Source organism: Otolemur garnettii, unplaced genomic scaffold (assembly GCF_000181295.1).
Source record: "Otolemur garnettii isolate 467f Iridium unplaced genomic scaffold, OtoGar3 scaffold00050, whole genome shotgun sequence".
In the NCBI taxonomy this organism is placed as follows: domain Eukaryota; kingdom Metazoa; phylum Chordata; class Mammalia; order Primates; family Galagidae; genus Otolemur; species Otolemur garnettii.
In genome coordinates, this window is record NW_003852445.1 from 246,492 (window position 1) to 266,877 (window position 20,386).

The 20,386-nt window shown below is 42.4% G+C and overlaps 2 protein-coding genes across 4 annotated transcripts in view; one reads left to right on the plus strand and one right to left on the minus strand.

The window, feature by feature from the left end:
• Positions 1-12,331, plus strand: part of SLC12A6 (solute carrier family 12 member 6) — a 105,730-nt gene extending 93,399 nt beyond the window's left edge. For 2 of the 3 annotated variants that reach the window (XM_023514262.1, XM_023514263.1), the window contains 7 exons: positions 2,471-2,666; positions 3,644-3,813; positions 4,965-5,096; positions 5,702-5,809; positions 6,254-6,438; positions 6,780-6,913; positions 9,306-10,065. In XM_023514262.1, coding sequence (XP_023370030.1) covers positions 2,471-2,666; positions 3,644-3,813; positions 4,965-5,096; positions 5,702-5,809; positions 6,254-6,438; positions 6,780-6,913; positions 9,306-9,397 — 1,017 coding nt within the window. In that variant the 3' untranslated portion in view covers positions 9,398-10,065. Of the gene's footprint in view, positions 1-2,470; positions 2,667-3,643; positions 3,814-4,964; positions 5,097-5,701; positions 5,810-6,253; positions 6,439-6,779; positions 6,914-9,305 lie in introns of all 3 variants that reach the window. The other variant, XM_003791678.3, reaches the window with a different exon arrangement.
• EMC4 (ER membrane protein complex subunit 4) lies at positions 12,179-19,617 on the minus strand. Its single transcript, XM_003791680.2, has 5 exons — positions 19,423-19,617; positions 18,970-19,084; positions 13,744-13,897; positions 13,359-13,519; positions 12,179-12,562 (listed from the first exon to the last, which is right to left on the minus strand). The coding sequence occupies exons 1-5, from the start codon at positions 19,506-19,508 to the stop codon at positions 12,527-12,529; spliced, it is 552 nt and encodes a 183-aa protein (XP_003791728.1). The 5' UTR covers positions 19,509-19,617; the 3' UTR covers positions 12,179-12,526.
• Between the last annotated feature and the right edge of the window lie 769 nt (positions 19,618-20,386).

The following is a 20,386-nucleotide window of genomic DNA, read 5'->3' on the forward strand; positions in this document are numbered from 1 at the left end:
CCTTAGGTGTACGTGGCTGGTGCCTTAGCCGGTTGAGCTATAGGCGCCGAGCCATGCTTTTCTATTTCTAATTAGCCATACTGAACATTAAAGTTCTACCATAAGAAAGAATTAGTTTTCATTCTAATACTTATTACAAATGATAGCACTAATCCTATTGTTCAGAGAAATTTTCAATCATATTTGAGAAATTTTACTAGATTTCATTTTGGAATGCTTTGACATCCTAAAAACTATAAATGCTAAAAAATGTTAGTTCAGAATAATGGTAAAAATTAATAAAAAGTACACGGGATTGTGGCCAGGTATGGTGACTCATGCCTGTAATCCTAGAATTTTGGGAGGCCAACGTGGGAGGATTACTTGAGACCAGGAGTTTAAGACCAAACTGAGTAAGAGTGAGACCCCACCTCTACAAAGAATAGCAAATTTGCTACATGTGGTGGTATGCCCCTTTAGACTAAATTATTCAGGAGACTGAGACAAGAGGATCACTTGAGCCTAGAAATTCAAGGTTGCAGGGAGCAATGATGAGGCCACTGCACTCAAGCCTGGGTGGCAAATCAAGACCTTGTTTCAGGAAAAAAATCCCACAAGATTGTAAATCAAGAGACTGTAGTTTTTTTGTTTTGGGGGGGGTGGTTTGAGACAGAGCCTCAAGCTGTTGCCCTGGTTAGAGTGCTGTGGCATCACAACTCGCAGCAACCTCCAACTCCTGGGTTCAAGCGATTCTCCTGCCTCTGCCTTCTAAGTAGCTGGGACTACAGGCACCCACAACGCCCAGCTGTTTTTTTTTTTGTTGTTGTTAGCTGTAGCCGTCATTGTTGTTTGGAGGACCCAGGCTGGATTTGAACCCACCAGCTCAGGTATATGTGGCTGACGCCTTAACCACTTGAGCCACAGGCACCGAGCCGAGAGTGTAGTTTTTATCCTAGTTATGTCACTGATTTAATCTGTGCTTTTGAGAAAATTGTTCAATTTTCCATACCATTGTGCCCTTTTTTTTTCCCTACCAATAGGATGAAGTGAGAATATGTGAGATATTATTGACTTGACTAAATAAAAGAATAGCAAATGCAAATACAAGTATCATCAGTAATCACCATTAAAATATAAAAAAGGATGTGGGGGCTCGGCACCTATAGCTCAACCGGCTAAGGCGCCAGCCACGTACACCTAAGGTGGCGGGTTCGAATCCCCAGCCCGGACCCGCCAAACAACAATGACGGCTGCAACCAAAAAAAAAAATAGCTGGGCGTTGTGGCGGGCGCCTGTAGTCCCAGCTACTTGGGAGGCGGAGGCAGGAGACTCGCTTGAGCCCAGGAGTTGGAGGTTGCTGTGAGCTGTAATGCCACGGCACTCTACCCAGGGGGACAGCTTGAGGCTCTGTCTCAAAAAAAAAAAAAAAAAAAAAAAAGGATGTGGGAATGGGAGAAGCCAAAAGGAAAACATACATAGGGTCAGCCTTGTGTAATCCTAATGCTTTGGGATGCCCAGGGAGAATCACTTAAGCTTAGGAGTTTAAGACCAGTCTAAGCAACATAGCAATAACTTGTCTCTCCCCAAAACAGAAAAATTAGCTGAGTGTGATGGTGCATGACTGCAGTCCTACTTGGGAAGTTAAGGCAGGAGGACTCCAAGAATGTAAAGTTGCAGGGAGCTATGATAATGCCACTGTATTTTAGCCTGGGAAAAGAGTGAGATTCTACCTCAAAAAAAGGAAAAGAAAATTAAAATATATCTGACAGAATTATAAGTGAAACTGAATCATCAGATCGAATTTCTAGGAAGGTAAATTCAGGGCGCATGACTAGGGCTGAGGTAGGAAGAAGGTCCATGTTCAGACAAGTGAATCACCTGGTCAGTGGAGAAAAAATGTTGAATATTCACTATGGGGAGATCCCTGTTCTCAATTTTGGTATGTTAACAAAAGGAGAAAAGCAAAAAAGAGGAAAAGAGAGAAAGAAACTACATATAGACAACTAGCTATAAAAATATAGAGTAGGCTTGGCGCCTGTGGCTCAAGTGGCTAAGGCGCCAGCCACATACACCTAAGGTGGCGGGTTCGAATCCAGCCTGGTCCCGCCAAACAACAATGATGGCTGCAACCAAAAAATAGCCAGACGTTGTAGCAGGTGCCTGCAGTCCCAGATACTTGGGAGGCTGAGGCAGGAGACTCGCTTGAGCCCAGGAGTTGGAGGTTGTGAACTTTGATGCCAGGGCACTCTACCCAGGGGGACAGCTTGAGGCTCTGTCTCAAAAAAAATATATATAGAATAAGGACTTAGTGAAAAAGACAAAGGATCATGAAATGTCATTGGGATTGTTTTAATTTTTTGGACTTTTCCATAGGAGATCCAGTCTTAGGCAGAATTAAGAAAGAGGAGGGGAATATAATATGGAGAAGGAATAATGGTTTAAAATATCCAAGGTAAAGCAATTCAGTGTTGAGGTCCTCTGTCTCTTGCAGACTATAAAGCACCTTATGGAGGCAGAAAAAGTAAAAGGATTTTGCCAGCTGGTGGTGGCAGCCAAGCTGAAAGAGGGCATTTCCCACCTCATCCAGTCATGTGGCCTTGGGGGCATGAAACACAACACCGTGGTGATGGGCTGGCCCAATGGCTGGCGCCAAAGTGAAGATGCTCGCGCTTGGAAGACATTTATTGGTACAAATCTTTTCCTGTACAGTAAATAATCCAAGAACCCAGATAAGGGATATATCTGTTACCTCTAGCCTCCTAAACTAAGAGACTATGCCATTGCTAAAACAGTCTTATAAGGCCACCTAAAAAACTAGTAGTAGTAATAACTGGATTTGACCACCCCCCTCCACGTTTACATGATGTTCATGAATTGTTTATCCCTGTCAAGTCTTGTGCTAGGAATCATCTCCAAAATTGCCAGGTTTTCATTTGTGATTTCCCATATGATGTTCTCGCAGGAATTGGAAGAATTATTCTTCAACATCAAATTCTCTCAATTCGGGCTGCGCCTGTGGCTCAAAAGGATAGGGCACCAGTCCCATATGCTGGAGGTGGTAGGTTCAAACCCAGCCCCGGCCAAAAACTGCAAAAAAAAAAAAAAAATTCTCTCAATTCACGTATTTCCCTCTTAGAAAAGTAGTAATCGGAATACATCCAGGGCTCGGTGCCTGTGGCTCAAGTGGCTAAGGCGCCAGCCACATACACCTAAGGGGGTGGGTTCGAATCCAGCCCAGGCCTGCCAAACAACAACGATGGCTACAACCAAAAAATAACCAGGTGTTGTGGCAGGCACCTGTGGTCCCAGCTACTTGGGAGGCGGAGGCAGGAGACTCGCTTGAGCCCAGGCGTTGGAGGTTGCTGTGAGCTGTGATGCTACAGCACTCTACTCAGGGGGACAGCTTGAGGCTCTGTCTCAAAAAAAAAAAAAAAAAGAATACATCCAGTAACATAAACCATGGTTCTCAATCTAATTGTGTTAGCTATCCTATTTTTCTCAATAATTTTTATTACTTAATGAGATATAACTTACTATGTAAATAGGACACCTTGCTCAGAAAAGTGTAAAAAGAACATTACCCTTACTTTATTGCATGGCAGAAAGCAAGACAAGCCTAAGGATTCTTCTCTGCTCATTCTGATTCTTTCTTTTTTCTCCCTAGGCACAGTTCGAGTGACAACTGCTGCCCATCTTGCCCTGCTAGTGGCTAAAAACGTCTCCTTCTTTCCCAGCAATGTGGAACAGTTTTCTGAGGGCAACATTGATGTGTGGTGGATTGTGCATGATGGGGGGATGCTCATGCTCTTACCCTTCCTACTGAAACAACACAAGGTATCTTAGGCAACTTTTTCAAAAAGCCTTTCTTCCTTCTGTCTTGATTCACTGGACAGATGCTTCTTTTTTGACCGTGCAGTGTTGGGGCTTAGAATCTGAAACTAGGGACTATTCTTGGCTGTCCCACTTTCACCTTTATAAGAAATCATCATATATGGGCGGCGCCTGTGGCTCAGTGAGTAGGGCACCCTCAGTTGAACCCAAGGGTGGTGGGTTCAAACCCAGCCCCGACCAAACTGCAACAAAAAAACAGCCGGGCGTTGTGGTGGGCACCTGTAGTCCTAGCTACTCAGGAGGCTGAGGCAAGAGAATCACCTAAGCCCAAGAGCTGGAGGTTGCTGCGAGCTGTGATGCCACAGCACTCTACCAAGGGTGACAAAATGTAACTCTGTCTCTAAAAAAAGAAAAAGGAAAAAAAATCATAGTGTGTGTATTTGATACCTACCTATCTCCAGGTGAAATTAAGCAAATTAATAAAGTTCCATATGAGCCTTGGGAAAAAGACTAAGAAGTGCAAAACATCTTTGGAAAAAAATCAAATACTAGAACCCTAACAGGGTATGTGTGTGTGCATTTACATACATAGATGCTCATCCTTTGGTAAGAGTAAACTGAAATTTAGAATAGGAAATATTATAGTGTACATAACATCATTAAAGTACTATCTGAATAAACAACCCTCTTACTATATCACAAGTCTTTACCTTTCGCCAGTTTTTTCTTGTTATGAAATTAAGAACTCCCTAAAACTGTACTTAATTGGTTGTTTAGTCAGTCTTTTGCTCTAATACAGTGGTTCTCAACCTTCCTAATGTGGTGACCCTTGAATACAGTTCCTCATGTGTGGTGACCCCCAACCATAAAATGATTTTCATTGCTACTTCATAACTGTAATTTTGCTACTATTATGAATCTTAATGTAAATATCTGATATGCAGGATGTATTTTCATTGTTACAAGGGGGTTGCAGCCCACCGGTTGAGAACCGCTGCTCTAGTACAGTAACATAGCAAGTATGAAGCTAGGAACAAGTACCGTCAGTCACATTGCAGCAAGGTTGTTCTAGGCGATAATGCCTCACGTTTTAGGACGTAACTTGTTTTTGCCTTATTGAATCTACTCTCCCATGCACATATGCACTCTCTCAGGTGTGGCGCAAGTGCAGTATACGTATCTTCACAGTAGCCCAGCTAGAAGACAACAGTATCCAGATGAAGAAGGACCTAGCCACCTTCCTGTACCACCTACGGATTGAGGCGGAGGTGGAAGTGGTGGAGATGGTAAGAGAGTTGAGTTTAAGATAGAAGACCCCACTACTCCCCTCTCTGCCCACCCTATCTTCCTTGAACCTGTTCTGATACAGGAAATTGTTCACTTCTGAATGTTTATTAATCACTTAGTGTCAAAAAAAAAAACCCCAAACCCTAATTCACTGGCCTAAGTAGAACGTGTATGTGATGTGTTTTTCGTGTTTGTTTTTGCTTTCTTGTTTTTGTTTTATTACACATCCCTTACATTTCTCCTAGATTCTTAACCTACTTAATATAGTTTTCTTAATTTTTAATTAATATATTCATGCTTAAAATCACATATGGCTTTCTTTTAAAATAACTGAGCAATATTTAAAAAACAGGTATTATTGTTTGTGTTTTGTATTTTAAAGAAGCAAATGTGCTAGATAATGGAAAAGACTCTCAGGGCCTCTAGATTTTATTTGCAATCAGGAGGAAAGATGTGTAGGTCAAAGACTCACCAAAATAGAGTTAAAACTCAAGTTGATATTGTGACACTTTCTGTGGCTTAATTTAGTGAGTAGAAATAAACATGTGTGGTTCATCTTTCTTTCTTTGTGCTTTTTACCCTTTTTGTGTGATATTTGTGTTAGCATGACAGTGACATATCAGCTTATACTTACGAGCGCACTCTGATGATGGAGCAAAGGTCCCAGATGCTCCGACACATGCGGCTATCCAAAACAGAGCGGGACAGAGAGGTGAGACCTTGCCACATCGATCTAATCCTGGCCCTGTGATGTCTTCAGTGAAAGTGACGGTACTATAGGCTCAGTGCCTATAGCTCAGCTCACCAGAGCTGGCAGTTTTGAACCCAGCCTGCCAAACAACAATGATTACTGCAACAACAACAAAATAGCCAAGCGTTGTGGTGGGTGCCTGTAGTCCCAGCTCCTTGGGAGGCTGAGGCAAGAGAATCGCTTGAGCCCAAGAGTTTGAGGTTGCTGTGAGCTGTAATGCCACAGCAGTCTACCCGGGCGACTGCTTGAGACTGTCTTAAAAGAAAAAATGCCAGTACTATATTGTTTTCATGGGGTAACAAATTCTTTCCTTCTCACAGTTATTCCACTATAGCCCATTTTTTGAAAATAAAGATGGAGTATGAGAGAAAATGAAGTAGAATAACTTTGTTGGACTTTCCGCAGGCACAGTTGGTGAAAGACCGGAACTCCATGCTAAGATTGACCAGCATTGGCTCTGATGAGGATGAAGAGACAGAAACTTATCAGGAGAAGGTACACATGACTTGGACAAAAGACAAGTACATGGCAACCCGGGGGCAAAAAGCCAAGTCAATGGAAGGATTCCAAGACCTGCTTAACATGCGTCCGTAAGTTTTCTCACTTACAATCATATGACAAAATCTAATAACCTAGTCAATGGCACAGATGTGGTTTTGCCTGGACATACAGGGCACGCATCTTTTTATTGTTTGCCTGTGCATATTTGCTATTAACAAACTAACCATCCTTTCTCTCCACATAGTTCACCTCCACACTGTGTTCCTGGTATACAATAAGCAAGGGTAGAAAGAGAAAACTTAAGATAAACAAATAATTTTATCACATTATCCATGATCAGGTGAAAAAGCTCTGGATCTCAAATTTTAAATGTTGACTATGTAACTAGTTTTCTCTTTGCCTTAACTACCTCTGTTTCTTCCCCACCCAGGGACCACTCCAATGTGAGGCGGATGCACACAGCAGTGAAGCTTAATGAGGTTATAGTTAACAAGTCTCATGAAGCAAAGCTGGTTTTGTTGAATATGCCAGGGCCACCCCGAAACCCTGAGGGTGATGAAAACTGTATCCTTTTGAAGAGTGGCTCTGCCAGTCTAGAAAACCTTCTTAGCTTCTTTCTTAGATAACTATAAAAACCATTGTCTGGCCAAGTATAGTGGCTCACACCTATAATCCCAGCACTTTGGGAGGCCAACACAGGAGGATTACTTGAGGCCAGAAGTTCAAAACCAGCATGGGCAACATAGTAAGACCCCATCTCTACAAACAATTTAAAAATTATCCAGGTATGGTGCCAGCTATGGTACATACCTGTACTCATAGCTACTCAGAAGGCTGAGGCAGGAAGGATCACTTAAACCCAGGAGTTCCAGCCTTGGTGACAGAGTGAAACCCTGTCACTTTAAAAAAAAGTCTTCATCTCTACCCAGGTTTCCATCTTTGAAGAAGAAAAACTTAAAGGTCTTAGGCAAGGCTGCTTACAAAGTGGTGAGATTAATATACTGGGGGGAGTTAAGGATGTAATATATTCTCTCTGAACCTCAAAAGACTTTTTTACATAGGTGGTATTTTGTAACATGATTTCTGGTTTTTTTGTTTTTTGGTTTTGTTTTTTGAGACAGAGCCTCAAGCTGTCGCCTTGGGTAGAGAACCGTGGCATCACAGCTCACAGCAGCCTCCAACTCCTGGGCTCAAGTGATTATCCTGCCTCCACCTCCCAAGTAGCTGGGACTACAGGCGCCTACCATGACACCCGGCTATTTATTGGTTGCAGCCGTCATTGTTGTTTGGCGGGTCCAGGCTGGATTCGAACCCGCCAGCTCAGGTGTATGTGGCTGGCGCCTTAGCCAGTTGAGCCATTGGCACTGAGCCATGTAACATGATTTCTAATATTCAGTGTATGATAGTAGCAATAAAGAAGTAGGAGGAGGGAGATCTTTGTGGTGATGGAATAGTTCTGAATCTTTTATTTTTTTGAGACAGAGCCTCAAGCTGTCCCCCTGGGTAGAGCGCTGTGGCATCAAAGCTCACAGCAACCTCCAACTCCTGGGCTCAAGCGAGTCTCCTCCCTCAGCCTCCCAAGTAGCTGGGACCATAGGCGCCCGCCAGAACACCCGGCTATTTTTTGGTTGCAGCCATCATTGTTGTTTTGGCAGCCCGGGCTGGATTCAAACCTGCCACCTTGGGTGTATGTGGCTGGTGCCTTAGCCACTTGAGCCACAGACGCCAAGCCAGTTCTGAATCTTGACATGGATCTACACATGTGCCACAGTGACAGTTTATTATATAAACTCATTTATCATTGTCATTTTTCTGGTTCTAATACTGTACATGAGATATAAACATTAGGGGAAACTAGGTGACAGGCATATAGGACATCTTTGTACTTGATTTGCAATTTCCTGTGAATCTGTAATTATTTCAAAACAAAAAAAAATTATTTCAAAACAAAAGCGTAAGAAAGGCTCGGTGCCTGTGGCTGAAACGGCTAAGGCGCCAGCCACATACACCTGAGCTGGCAGGTTCGAATCCAGCCTGGGCCTGCCAAACAACAAAGATGGCTGCAACCAAAAAATAGCCAGGTGTTGTGGCAGGCACCTGTAATCCCACCTACTTGGGAGGTGGAGGCAGGAGACTCGCTTGAGCCCAGGAGTTGGAAGTTGCTGTGAGCTGTGACGCCATGGCACTCTACCCAGGGTAACAGCTTGAGGCTCTGTCTCAAAAAAAAAAAAAAAAAGTGTAATAAAAAGACAAGATAAGGCCGGGAGGGGGCAGTGGTTAACACCTGTAATCCTAGCACTTTGGAAGGCCAAGGCAGGAGGATCAAGAGCAGCCTGGGCAACATAAGAAGACCTAGTCCCCCTTATACACGCACACGCGCACACACACACACGCACACTTCTCCCTCACCTTTGTTGTTTTGTGGGGTTTTTTGTTTGTTTTTTTTTTTTTTTGGTGATGGGGTCTCTGTCACAGAGGTTAGAGTGGCATGATCATAGTTCACTAAAGCCTCAAATTCCTAGGCTCAAGTGATCCTCCTGCCTCAACCTCCCAAATATCTGGGACTACATGTGAGTGACTTTTTTTTTCTTTTGGTGGAGAGAGGGTCTCACTATGTTGTTCAGGCTGGTCTCAAATAATCCTCCCACCCTAGCTTCCCAAAGTTGGTATTACAAGTGTGAACCACCAGGCCCAGCCTTTCCCCATTCTTTAAAGAACATTTAGAAAATACCTAACAAATGGGAGAGTCTTGTATTATACATTTAAAAGGACTAGATCCCTGGATTACTTCACAGGGTTAAATTGAGTCCAAAGTTCAGACTTTTGAATGTATAAGAATTAAGACAAGCATGCTGATTTTATAGCTCTGTGATCAGATAAACTCAGGTTATGATGATGCCAGGTTGTAAATGTGTATTCTTCTTTTGTCTGTTCGTTTCCTTGACAAATTCTGAAGACATGGAGTTCCTAGAAGTGCTCACTGAGGGACTAGAACGAGTCCTCCTTGTCCGGGGTGGAGGCAGCGAAGTGATCACCATTTATTCATAATCTACTCCTGAATGACTCTGCTTGGCCTCACCTTTCCTGAAAGGCCTCCATCCTCCATGGAAATGCCAGCTCTTCACTACCGCTCCCAGTCAGCTAAAGGCCTGTGTTCTACACACATCACACTGAAATCTTGATTGGCTGAGCTTCAAGTACTCATGCAAGGGTACAAATAGATCTATTCTTTGATCCCATATGATGTGCATTTCTTAAAGAAGCAGGTATTCCTGCAACATCATAACAGTGATCAAGCCCTAAAAGCCATGTTTCACCAAAGGCAAGTTAGAATTAACGAGCTGAGCCAATCAATGAATTGGTAAAAGGGATGCTTGAAATTCAACTGACGACAAAAAGCAAGTATATATCCAACATTGAAGAGGAGTCTCAGAAGTCATGGTTCCATGATGACATCATAGAGGTAACAGCCAGAAACACAGCTTCAACTTACTAAATCGTGGCAAAGAATATGGGGACCTGCTATCTTTTGGAGATAACCTGGGGCAAGCCAAGATGGAAACATTTTTTTTAGCGAATTTTCTTTATCATACCCACTGCTGTCCTCTAATTTTATATTAGGGTACTAATGTACAAAACCTGAAACATGGCTGCAGCCTTTATATCTTCCTCAAAAGCAAGAGTCCCCCCCCCTCCCCATACCAGGTTTAAGTATCTATATTATGTCAGTGTGTACTTCACCTGTTTTTTATTTCTCTTAATTCAAAATCCATTCTGTGGTTGTAACACAGCCTATGTTACCATGGAAATTGTTTTTTAAAAGGTTGACATTTCTTTCAGGTTCTTTTCAAAATGGCTGAACTAAGGGAATTTCAAAAGGAAGCTATTAAGATATACTGAAATACAGTCTTTGGTTCTCTATGCAACATGGACAAAACATACAAACTGTTATCTAAGAAATATAGGTCATGATGCACATTGACTGTAAGTTCTCCTTTCCTTCTTTTTGCCCTCTGAGTTCGGAGGTACAGGTCAAAAGTTCATAAAGAACAAACAGTAGCAAGACTGGACAAAATCCTTCCCTGAAGGCTTTGGACTATCTTTTAAAAGGGGAATCTAGCAATGGAATTGAAAGTTCTAGAGCCATACTCTTCTCCATAGTGCCAAAGTTATCGAGCTGCTACTCCCTACCTACTTTACTAAAGTGGCATATAGATTAGTATTGGCCTGATTCAAGAAACTTCTCCTTTACTAAGAAACCTGTGGCCTCATCTCCAAAGCCATAGTTAAGACGAGGCACTCAATGCCCAAAGTCTGATCATTTCCCCTTTTCCTTTCAATTTTATTCTTCATTCGGACTGCAAAAACTTGGCTCTGAACGGTCTTCCATTATATTGATGTTGTTTCCAGAAAGCTCAAAATGTGCCAAGGAAATCCTTTTGCAAGCTTAGCTTATTTACTAATTTACAGATCACAAAACATCTGGCTTACAAGCATAAGGAAAATACTGTGTGGCTGTGTAGTAATTTCAAGTTCGTGAAATATTCATTTCTTTTACAGGATAAGTATTTAGAGAAACTGTCCTCTTGCATATATTCACAGTTGGTTTTGAATTTCACTTATGACAAATAGTGCAGTCCTTCTTGAATTCCCTAAAAGGATAAGGAACAAGCTGACCTAAGTGCCACAAACTCTTCATTTGACCTGTAAGGACAGAGAAGAAAACCTTTCTATTTGGCTTAAGAAATTGAGTCATTTTGATTTGCTCCCTTTGTTAACATCAATCTCCAAGCCCACTCAGGGTGGTAAAGAAGATGGGATCTTGTCTTTTTTTCTCCTCCTTTCTGTAACAGGTAGAAGCATTGTTTACAACTCCCACTGCAACACTCCATTGCTTAGTTGAGTACACCCATGGTGGGTCAGGTCTTGTAGGACCTAACATCTTAAAAACCCCCCAGTATAAAAGTGAGCATGCCCAGAATTCCCTGACACGTGGAACACACCTCTGGCCAAAATGATGTATTTTTTCTATATGGAACAAATACAGACAGAAAACAAGGTTAGTTTTAGAAGTGCTGTTTGTGGTTGGAACTTTGTAAAAATCTTTTAAAGAGACTAATTCAGTCCCTAAAACACAAAATTACTGTTACATGGAAAAATTAGGCAAGATTTATATCTCTGTCTAGAACATTTCATGTCTACGTGTGTTGCTTATGTTATTTCCAAAGTGTCTCGTCTCTTTTAATCACTGCAAATAAAGCAATACTGAAAACTTGATAAAAGAGAATGCACCTTAGGGGAAGGGGCTTTGTTTCGAGAGGGAAAAGAAAAGAAAGACCTCCTCCTGCCTTTTGAGTAAGATTGAGCTTTTAAATCTTACATATGACTTTACCAGGGCAGGTTATAATAATATACATTCTCCAACTATGGGCCCTCTGCCTTCCATAGTTACCTTAAAAGCTGAAATTTGAACTGTAGCACCTGCTTGACAGGTGCCAGGTTCCTCTTGGCAGAGGAAGGATCACTATGTAACTAACTTTGCCTCAGATTCCTGTGGCCCCAAGGATCCCACCAATCCTCATTCCCCCAAACATGTTAAAAACCCTTTATTGTGGGTATTAAAATAACATTTACACTGTAAGCGTATTTATGTGCTCTTTTTGTCTGGTTTATTTTTCTCTTCATCATGTAAAATTTAAATCCAGCATTAGTTTCTCACATCTTCCACAAGTGTCTCCAATGGAATTTTTATGTCCCAGCTTATATTAAATAGAAGTGAAATATTAAGGAAAGTAGACTTAAGGGAAACTTGTGCAACTTTTTTTTAAAGCATTATTCTCAACCATTTAATTTATTGAAAGGAGATGCTGCTATAGTTCTTGATTTAGCAGCCACTATTCTTTTGTTTACATAGAGTTACGGTTTTATTTGTTGTTTTGCTCTGTACTGGAAACATAAATAAAGTTTTCTACATTATTTTCAGTCACAGGTTGTGGTATAGTTTATTTGTGTTTGTAGTAATGTGTACGTTGTCCCTCTAGGATCTGTCTCCTCACTATGGAGCACAGAGAGCCTTTTGGTTTTTTTCAACATGAAGTATGTTGAGGAGCCACGGGGCGTAAGGGGGGATATAAATAAGACCCTAATACATAGGCACCGGGTGCTTCTTTCTCAGCTTCATAAAAGCAGTCCTCCACCACTGAACTCCATTCTCTGAAAGAAGAAAAAGGGAGTGGATGTTAAAACAACTTCCTGAATCAATTACTTAACTCTCTAATCACAAGATCTATTTTGCCTTATCCCTAAAAATAACTTCCAAACTCCTAATGGCTCTTCTTTCTTAACAGACAAACTAATACCAACTCTTTTTTTTTTTTTTTTTGGAGACAGTCTCAAGCTGTCCCCCTGGGTACAGTGCCATGGCATCATAGCTCACAACAACCTCCAGCTCTTGGGCTCAAGTGATCCTCTTGCTTCAGTTTTTCTATTTTTAGTAGAGACAGGGTCTTGCTTTTTTTTGCTCAAGCTGGTCTCAAACTCCTGAGCTCAAGCAATCCACTTGCCTTGACCTCCCAGAGTGCTAGGATTACAGGCATGAACCACTGTGCCTGGCCCTCTAATACCAACTATTTTAATTTTTTTTTTTTTTTTTTTTTTTTTTGAGTCAGAGTCTCAAGCTGTCACCCAGGGTAGAGTGCCACGGCATCACAGCTCACAGCAACCTCAAACTCTTGGGTTTAAGCAATTCTCTTGCCTCAGCTTCCCAAGTAGCTGGGACTACAGGCACCCACCACAACACCCAGCTATTTTTTTTGTTGTTGCAGTTGTCATCGTTTAGCAGGTCTGGGTGGGTTCAAACCCACCAGCCTGGGTGTATGTGGCCATCACCCTACCCACTGAGCTACGGGTACCACCGTAATACCAACTCCTATTAACTAACCGCCACCAAGCAGGTCAGCTATTCACTGTACATTATACTGCCCCCAATGCAACTTTTTTTATGCCTTACCTCAGGAGGCTCAATGAAGGCTAACCAGTCTGATGCATGTGTAGGCAAGAGTCCCATGGACTGGCACTTGTAAACAGCCAAAGCCAAACCCATCAGGTTCCCGATAAGATAAACCAAACCCTGAAGAAACTTCTGGCTTGAACTTTCTAACATTTTGAAAGCTGTTGGGTTAACAGAAGTTGTTAAAACAAAAATAAACTATGAGACCCATAGTAAGATTGCAAATAGGACCACTAAAGGCAAACAGAAAACCGTAAGTACTGTTTTCCCCTCCATGTCACCACTATCACCTCCCCCTACACACCCTCTAGCCAAAAACGGTGCCTAAGCCTTTGCCTTTAATTCTTAAAACTTAGGGAAGGGTTATTATTTCAAGAATACTTACTGGCTGAAATGGCCATTAGGGCCTGAATGGGTCGCCAGGCCATCATACACACCATCATAGTAGGGAAGATGGAGATAGTATTGCCTGCCATGTACATGATGAAAAGGTTCATGGGAATCTGTTTGAGAGGGCCCAAGGCAATGTCCCAGCAGCGCTAAAACAAATAACACAGTTTTAACCTCTGATTGCTACCCTCAGTCCTACATGTACTGTATCACTGATGCTACAATAAAAAGAACAGAATTTCTGACTCTCTGCTTCTAAGCTTACTCCTCAATTCCACCACCTCTTCCCTTCTCCATGTTGCCAGAAGAAGGTTCACTCTCCTACTAAAGATACGGCATCCTTATCATCTGTTGTGCTTTGCTTTATTTTTTGAGACAGAGTCACTATGTCACCCTCAGTAGAGTGCCAAGGTACCACAGCTCATAGCAACCTCAAACTCTCGGGCTTAAGCAAGTCTCTTGCCTCAGCCTCTCAAACAACTGGGCCCAAAGGCGCCTGACGCAATGCCTGGCTATTTTGTTGTTGTTGTTGTCGTCCTTGTTATTTGGGCCCGGGCCAGGTTCAAACCTGCCAGCTCCAGTGTATGTGGCTGGCACCCTAACAACTGAGCTATGGTCGCTGAGCCTGTTGTGCTTTTCCAGATGTTATTTTATTTCCTAATTTTAGCTAAAAGATTTCCCTGCTTTTTTGACCTTACACTTCTGCATCTATCATTGTCCCTCCTACAATTAAAGAGATAAATCCATCCAGTGGGAGACTAGCACACATTAACTAATAGAGCCAAAGAAATGCTTTAGTCATGGGGGGAGGGGGAAGGACTATTAGAACTAGCAGACACATCAAGACAAAGAAAATTTGAATGACATTAACAAACTCAACCCAAATGACATATATATAACATTACACCCAACAGCTGTAGAATTCACATTCTTTTCAAACAGGATATTTATAAAAGCTGACAACTTGCTGAGCTATAGAGAAAATGTCAGTAAATCCTGAATTCAAATTACGCAAAACATGCTCTGTACTGCAATGCAATTAAGCTAGAAATAATTTAACTAGAAAATCCTCTATGTGTAGGAATTAATAAATGTACTTTAATGCATGAATCAAAGAAATTACAATGGGAAACACAATATCACCTGACTGCAAAAATACCACATATTAAAACTTGCAGGACACAGCTAGAGCTATGAGAAATTTATGACCTTAAATACATATTACAGTATTAAAACTAAACACCCATTTTAAGAAGCTAGAAAAAAAAAAATAAATTGGCTGGGTATGTATGGTAGCTTATGCCTGTATTCCTAGAACTCTGGGAGGCCAAGGCATGAGGATCACTTGAAGCCAGGAGATAGCAGCCTGAGCAAGAATGAGATTCTGTCTCTACTAAAACTAGAAAAATTAGCCAGGCATTGTAGCAGTGTCTGTAGTCCCAGTTATTCGGAAGGCTGAAGCAGGAAGATCACTTGAACCAAAGAGTTTGAGGTTGCTGTGAGCTAGGCTGACACCACAGTATTCAAGCCTGGGCATTAGAATAAGACTGTGTCTCAAAGAAAAAAAGAACAAATTAAACCCCAAAATTTTGAAAACAAAAATGTGAATAGAAATTAATGACATGAAATCAACAAAACTAAAAACATTTTTTGGAAAAAAATCAAGAAAATCAATATTGGTGAACCTGATGAAAAGAGTAACCACATATTCAGTATCAGGAATAAAAAAAAATGTGCATCTCTACAAATCTTGCAGATGTTAAGGTGACCATTTATGTCAAAACATCTGAAATTTTAGGAAACTGGATAAATTCCTAGGGAAAAAGATGACTTATTAAAATGGCATATGAAATGAGAAATATAAATAGCCCTGGCTCGGCGCCTGTAGCTCAAGTGGCTAAGGTGCCAGCCACATACACCTAAGGTGGCGGGTTCAAATCCAGCCAGGGCCTGCCAAACAATGATGGCTGCAACCAAAAAATAGCCCGGTGTTGTGGCGGGCGCCTGTGGTCCCAGCTACTCGGGAGGCTGAGGCAGAAGACTTGCTTGAGCCCAGGAGTTAGAGGTTGCTATGAGCTGTGATGCCATGGCACTCTACCCAGGGGGATAGCTTGAGGCTCTGTCTCAAAAAAAAAAAAAAAAAAAAAAAAATTAGCCCTATATCTGTTAAAGAAATTGACTGAAATGAGCACAGACAGCTTCCCTTAGCGAATTCTAGTAAACATCTATAGAAAAAATAAAGCTAATCTTACATAAAGTCTTCCAGAAAATAAAAAATGATCATTCTACAATTCATTACATGGAGCCTCATAAATACCAAACCTGACAAGGACATTAGGAGAAAAGTTTATAGGCCAATATCATTCACGAATCTAAATAAAAAATCCCAAACCAGCTCGGTGCCTGTGGCTCAAGTGGCTAAGGCGCTAGCCACATACACCTAAGGTGGAGGGTTCAAATCCAGCCAGGGCCCGCCAAACGATGGCTGCAACCAAAAAATAGCCGGGAGTTGTGGAGGGCACCTGTGGTGCCAGCTACTTGGGAGGCTGAGGCAAGACGCTCACTTGAGCCCAGGAGTTGGAGGTTGCTGTGAGCTGTGATGCCACAGCACTCTACCCAGGGGGACAGCTTGAGGCTCTGTCTCAAAAAAAAGAGAAGAAAGAGAAGAAAAATCCTAAACCAGGCTTGGTACCTGTAGCTCAGTGGTTAGGGCTCCAGCCACATACAATGGAGCTGACGGGTTCGAACCCTACCAGGGCCTGCTAAACAACAATGTCAACAACAAAAAAATAGCCAGGCGATGTGGCAGGCACCTGCAGTCCCAGCTACTTGGGAAGCTGAAGCAAGAGACTTGCTTAAACCTAAGAGTTTGAGGTTGCTGTGGGCTGTGATGCCATGGCTCTCTACCGAGGGCGACATAGTGACACTCTATCTCAAATAAAAGAAAAAGAAAAATCCTAAACCAAATACAGTGTTAATAAAGTAAATCTAGCTATATTAAAAAGAACAATACACCACTACCTGTTCAGGTTTATTTACATTAAAAGAATAAATGGCCATATTTATAAGCAGCTTCCTACTAATAATCTATGGGACAGAACTGTTTAAAAAGAAGTGTTTTACAATAATTTACTTTTAAAATAAGGCCATTTTAATAATAATTTACTCCCATGTATTATTCTATTACACTTAGAGGTACCAAGATGAAAACAGATAGGATGATACTTTTCTAGGAAAAGCATTGAGAATGGCTATATTTTTCATGTTGCGAAAATCAGGTGCTTTCCATGAAACAAAGATCTTTTAGTATTCAGTAACTATAGGTCTAGGAAAGAAATGTGGAAAAGTGCTAAGCACTGTTCTAGGCATCTGGAATACATCATAAAAATCTTGCTCTCATGAAATTTACAAAAGTGATAAAGCAGATGGGTAACACAAATTTAATAAACCATATCAAATATATGAATGATATGAAATAGGTAAATAGCGTAGGGATTGCCATGAGAGCAGGAGATCAGTGGGCCAAGTAGGGAAGGTACCTGGGGAAAGAACACTCCAGAAAGAGGGAAGAACAATATAAAAAGTCTGTGGCTTAGCACCTGGAGCTCAGAGGCTAGAGTGCCACCCTCATATTCGGGAGGCTAAGGCAAGAGAATCACTTAAGCCCAAGAGTTTGAGGTTGCTATGAGCTATGATGCCACGGCACTCTATCAAGGGCAACACAGCGAGACTCTGTCTCAAAAAAAAAAAGTCTGCAATGGGAGCTCGTCTGGTGTCTTTAAGGAGCAGCAAGGAGGCCATTATGACTACCATGGGGTCAAAAGAGGGGAAAATGGAAGAAGAGGTCAAAGATATTACAAAGGGGCCTCTTTGCCTATTTGCCATGCAATGGAGACCTGTTCACAGTCTATGGCAAACATATCCTGCTTCATAAACTTTCATACTCTGCAAACCTATTATCTTTCTCTTCCCCAATAAACTTTGTTTCATGCTTGCCTTAAAAAAAGATAGTGCAAGGGGCTTGAGCAATGCAGCGTTATATAGACCCCTATGAAGACTTTGGCTTTTATGCTGACTGGTGAGCTAAAGAAGGGTTTTGAGTAGAAATGATCTGGTATGCTTTAAAAGGATTATTCTAACTGCTGTGCTGGGAATAGACTACAAGGAGTGTGTAGCTAGACTCGTTACAAGTGTGCTGTAGAGGCTCTGTGCCTGTGGCTCAAGTGGCTTGGGCACCAGCCACATACACCTGAGCTGGAGGGTTTGATCTAGCCCAACCTGCCGAACAACGACTGCAACCAAAAAAAAATAGCGGGCATCGTGGCGGGCGCTTGTAGTCCCAGCTACTTGGGAGGCGGAGGCAGGAGAATCACTTGAGCCCAGGAGGTAGAAGTTGCTGTGAGCTGTGATGCCACTGCACTCTGCCCAGGGTGACAGCTTGAGGCTCTGTCTTAACAAAACAAAACAAAACAAAAACAAGTCTGCCATAGAGAGGGACACAAGAAATCTTTTAGAGAAGAAAGGTATGTTCTCAAAAATTTTTAAGATGGTGGTGATTTCAGGGAGGTATGCCACTGTTAAAGTTCATCAGATTGTGCCCTTTAAAATTAATGGTTCTCAACTAGGGGCAATTTTCCTCCTGAGAGACATTAGTAATTCTCATGTCAGAACTAAGGAGAGGTACTACTGGCACCTAATGGGTATAGGCCAAGGATACTGCTAAACGTCCTACAGTGCACAGTACAGTTCCCCACAATTAAGTATTTGGCCAAAATGTCAACAGTGCTGAGGTTGTGAAAATAGGCTTTAACTGAATACAGTTCATTGTATCTAAACTATACCACAAAAAAATTGGCTTAATATTTTTTTGGGGGGGTCTACTGCAGAGAAATCTGAGTGAGGGATGGTAGCTTAGATCAGGATAACAGGTGAAGGCAATAAACAGTAGGATTTGGGAACCTATTTTGAAGGTAAAGCCAATAAAACATCCTGACAGACTGGATGTGTAGGGTAAAGGAACTAGAGAAGAAAAGGTTGGCACCAAAAGGTCATTTTCAACCTACTTTCTTATGCCTTAGATTCCACACATCTTTTACTGTTCAAATTATTAAGCACTTATTCCAAATATTCAGCTATCTATAGTAATGCTGCCTAGGACAAGAGAGTGGGTGTGTAGGTCAGGACTGGTCCAAGAATTACGGTAACATTTACGCCTCTGTACCTTCTCCACCAGGATCCGGTCCGTCTCTTGCACACTGGTATCAGGCACTTGCTTGTCCAAATAGCCGACTGGGTAAAGGGAGTCTCCTTGGCTACTGCCCCGATCATTTCGGCCCCTAAAGAACCAAACCAAGAAACTAAAGATGCAACCTTCCATACTCAGATCTCGTATTTCCTGTTCCACCAATCAGAGGAATAAAGATCCTCTGATACACCTATTCAGATTAGACCAAGCACCCTTAGGGTTCATCAGTCCTGTGCTTATTTGGAGGAGTGAAATAAGCATCCGTTAGGTATAAAAAACTCCAAGGCAAAAAAGCCGCTATCTCCCCCATGTGACGTCAATGTGCCACCCCGTCCTTCTTGCAGAGTTGCTCCTAAAGGTTCGGGTCCTATTACTCTGGGGCTCTTCTGGGATGAAGACTCTGCGTCCAGGTACGCCCAGGTGCCTCACCTGCTGCCTCCTCCAGGCGCGCTCAGCTCAATGGCCCACTTGAAGCGCCGGCCTCGGTTGGCTACCAGGCTCCCCTGGGCCGTCATGGTAACTGCCGCTCCCCAAACTCCTGCAGTCTTTGGCGTATTCCGGACTCAAGCCCACAGGCGCTCTCCACTTTCTCTCACTCTGCAAACCCACTTCCGGCGCATGGATCTAGACGTCACTTCTGTCCCGGAAGCGGGAGGTCCTGTGTCTAGAGCAGCGGGTATTTGGAGTTGGGAAAGTGGGGAGGAGAGAAATGCGAGCAAGTTTTCGCTTCTTAAAGCCCCTCCCCAGCTCTTTCTTTTCTTCTGGATATCCTCAGGGTCTGTACTCTGACCTCTGGTGCGCTTAAAATCCGTACTATACGTTAAGAATTGAAGCCAAGAAAAGCTGCTTAACCGACACGTTCCCAAAAACACGACATTCAAATCCTGGGTTTAAATTCTAGCTTCGACGCTATGTGAGTTGTTTGATAGCTTCTGTGTATTGAGTGTCCACCGTTTTTCCAGGAGCTCTGCGTTTCTTATGCCTTACGTTCCAAACATCTTTACTGTTCAAAAAGTAAAAGTAAATTACTGTTTTTAATTTAATTTGTAAAGTAACCTACGAGCTAAGTGGTTCTATCCCCATTCTGCACAGAGGCAATGTGGCAGCGTGGGCTTGGGGATTCAGGTGGCTTTTTGAATCCTGATTTCTCTATTGTGTGACCTGGGCAGGTTATATCCATTGTATTTCAGCCTCATATGTAGAAGTTAGATAATTGGGCGGCGCCTGTTCCTCAGTGGGTAGGGCGCTGGCCCCACGAGGGTGGAGGGTTCAAACCCAGCCCTAGCCAAACTGCAACAAAAAATAGCCGGGCCTTGTGGTGGGGGCCTGTAGTCCCAGCTACTTGGGAGGTAGAGGCAGGAGAATTCCTTGAGCCCAGGAGTTGGAGGTTGCT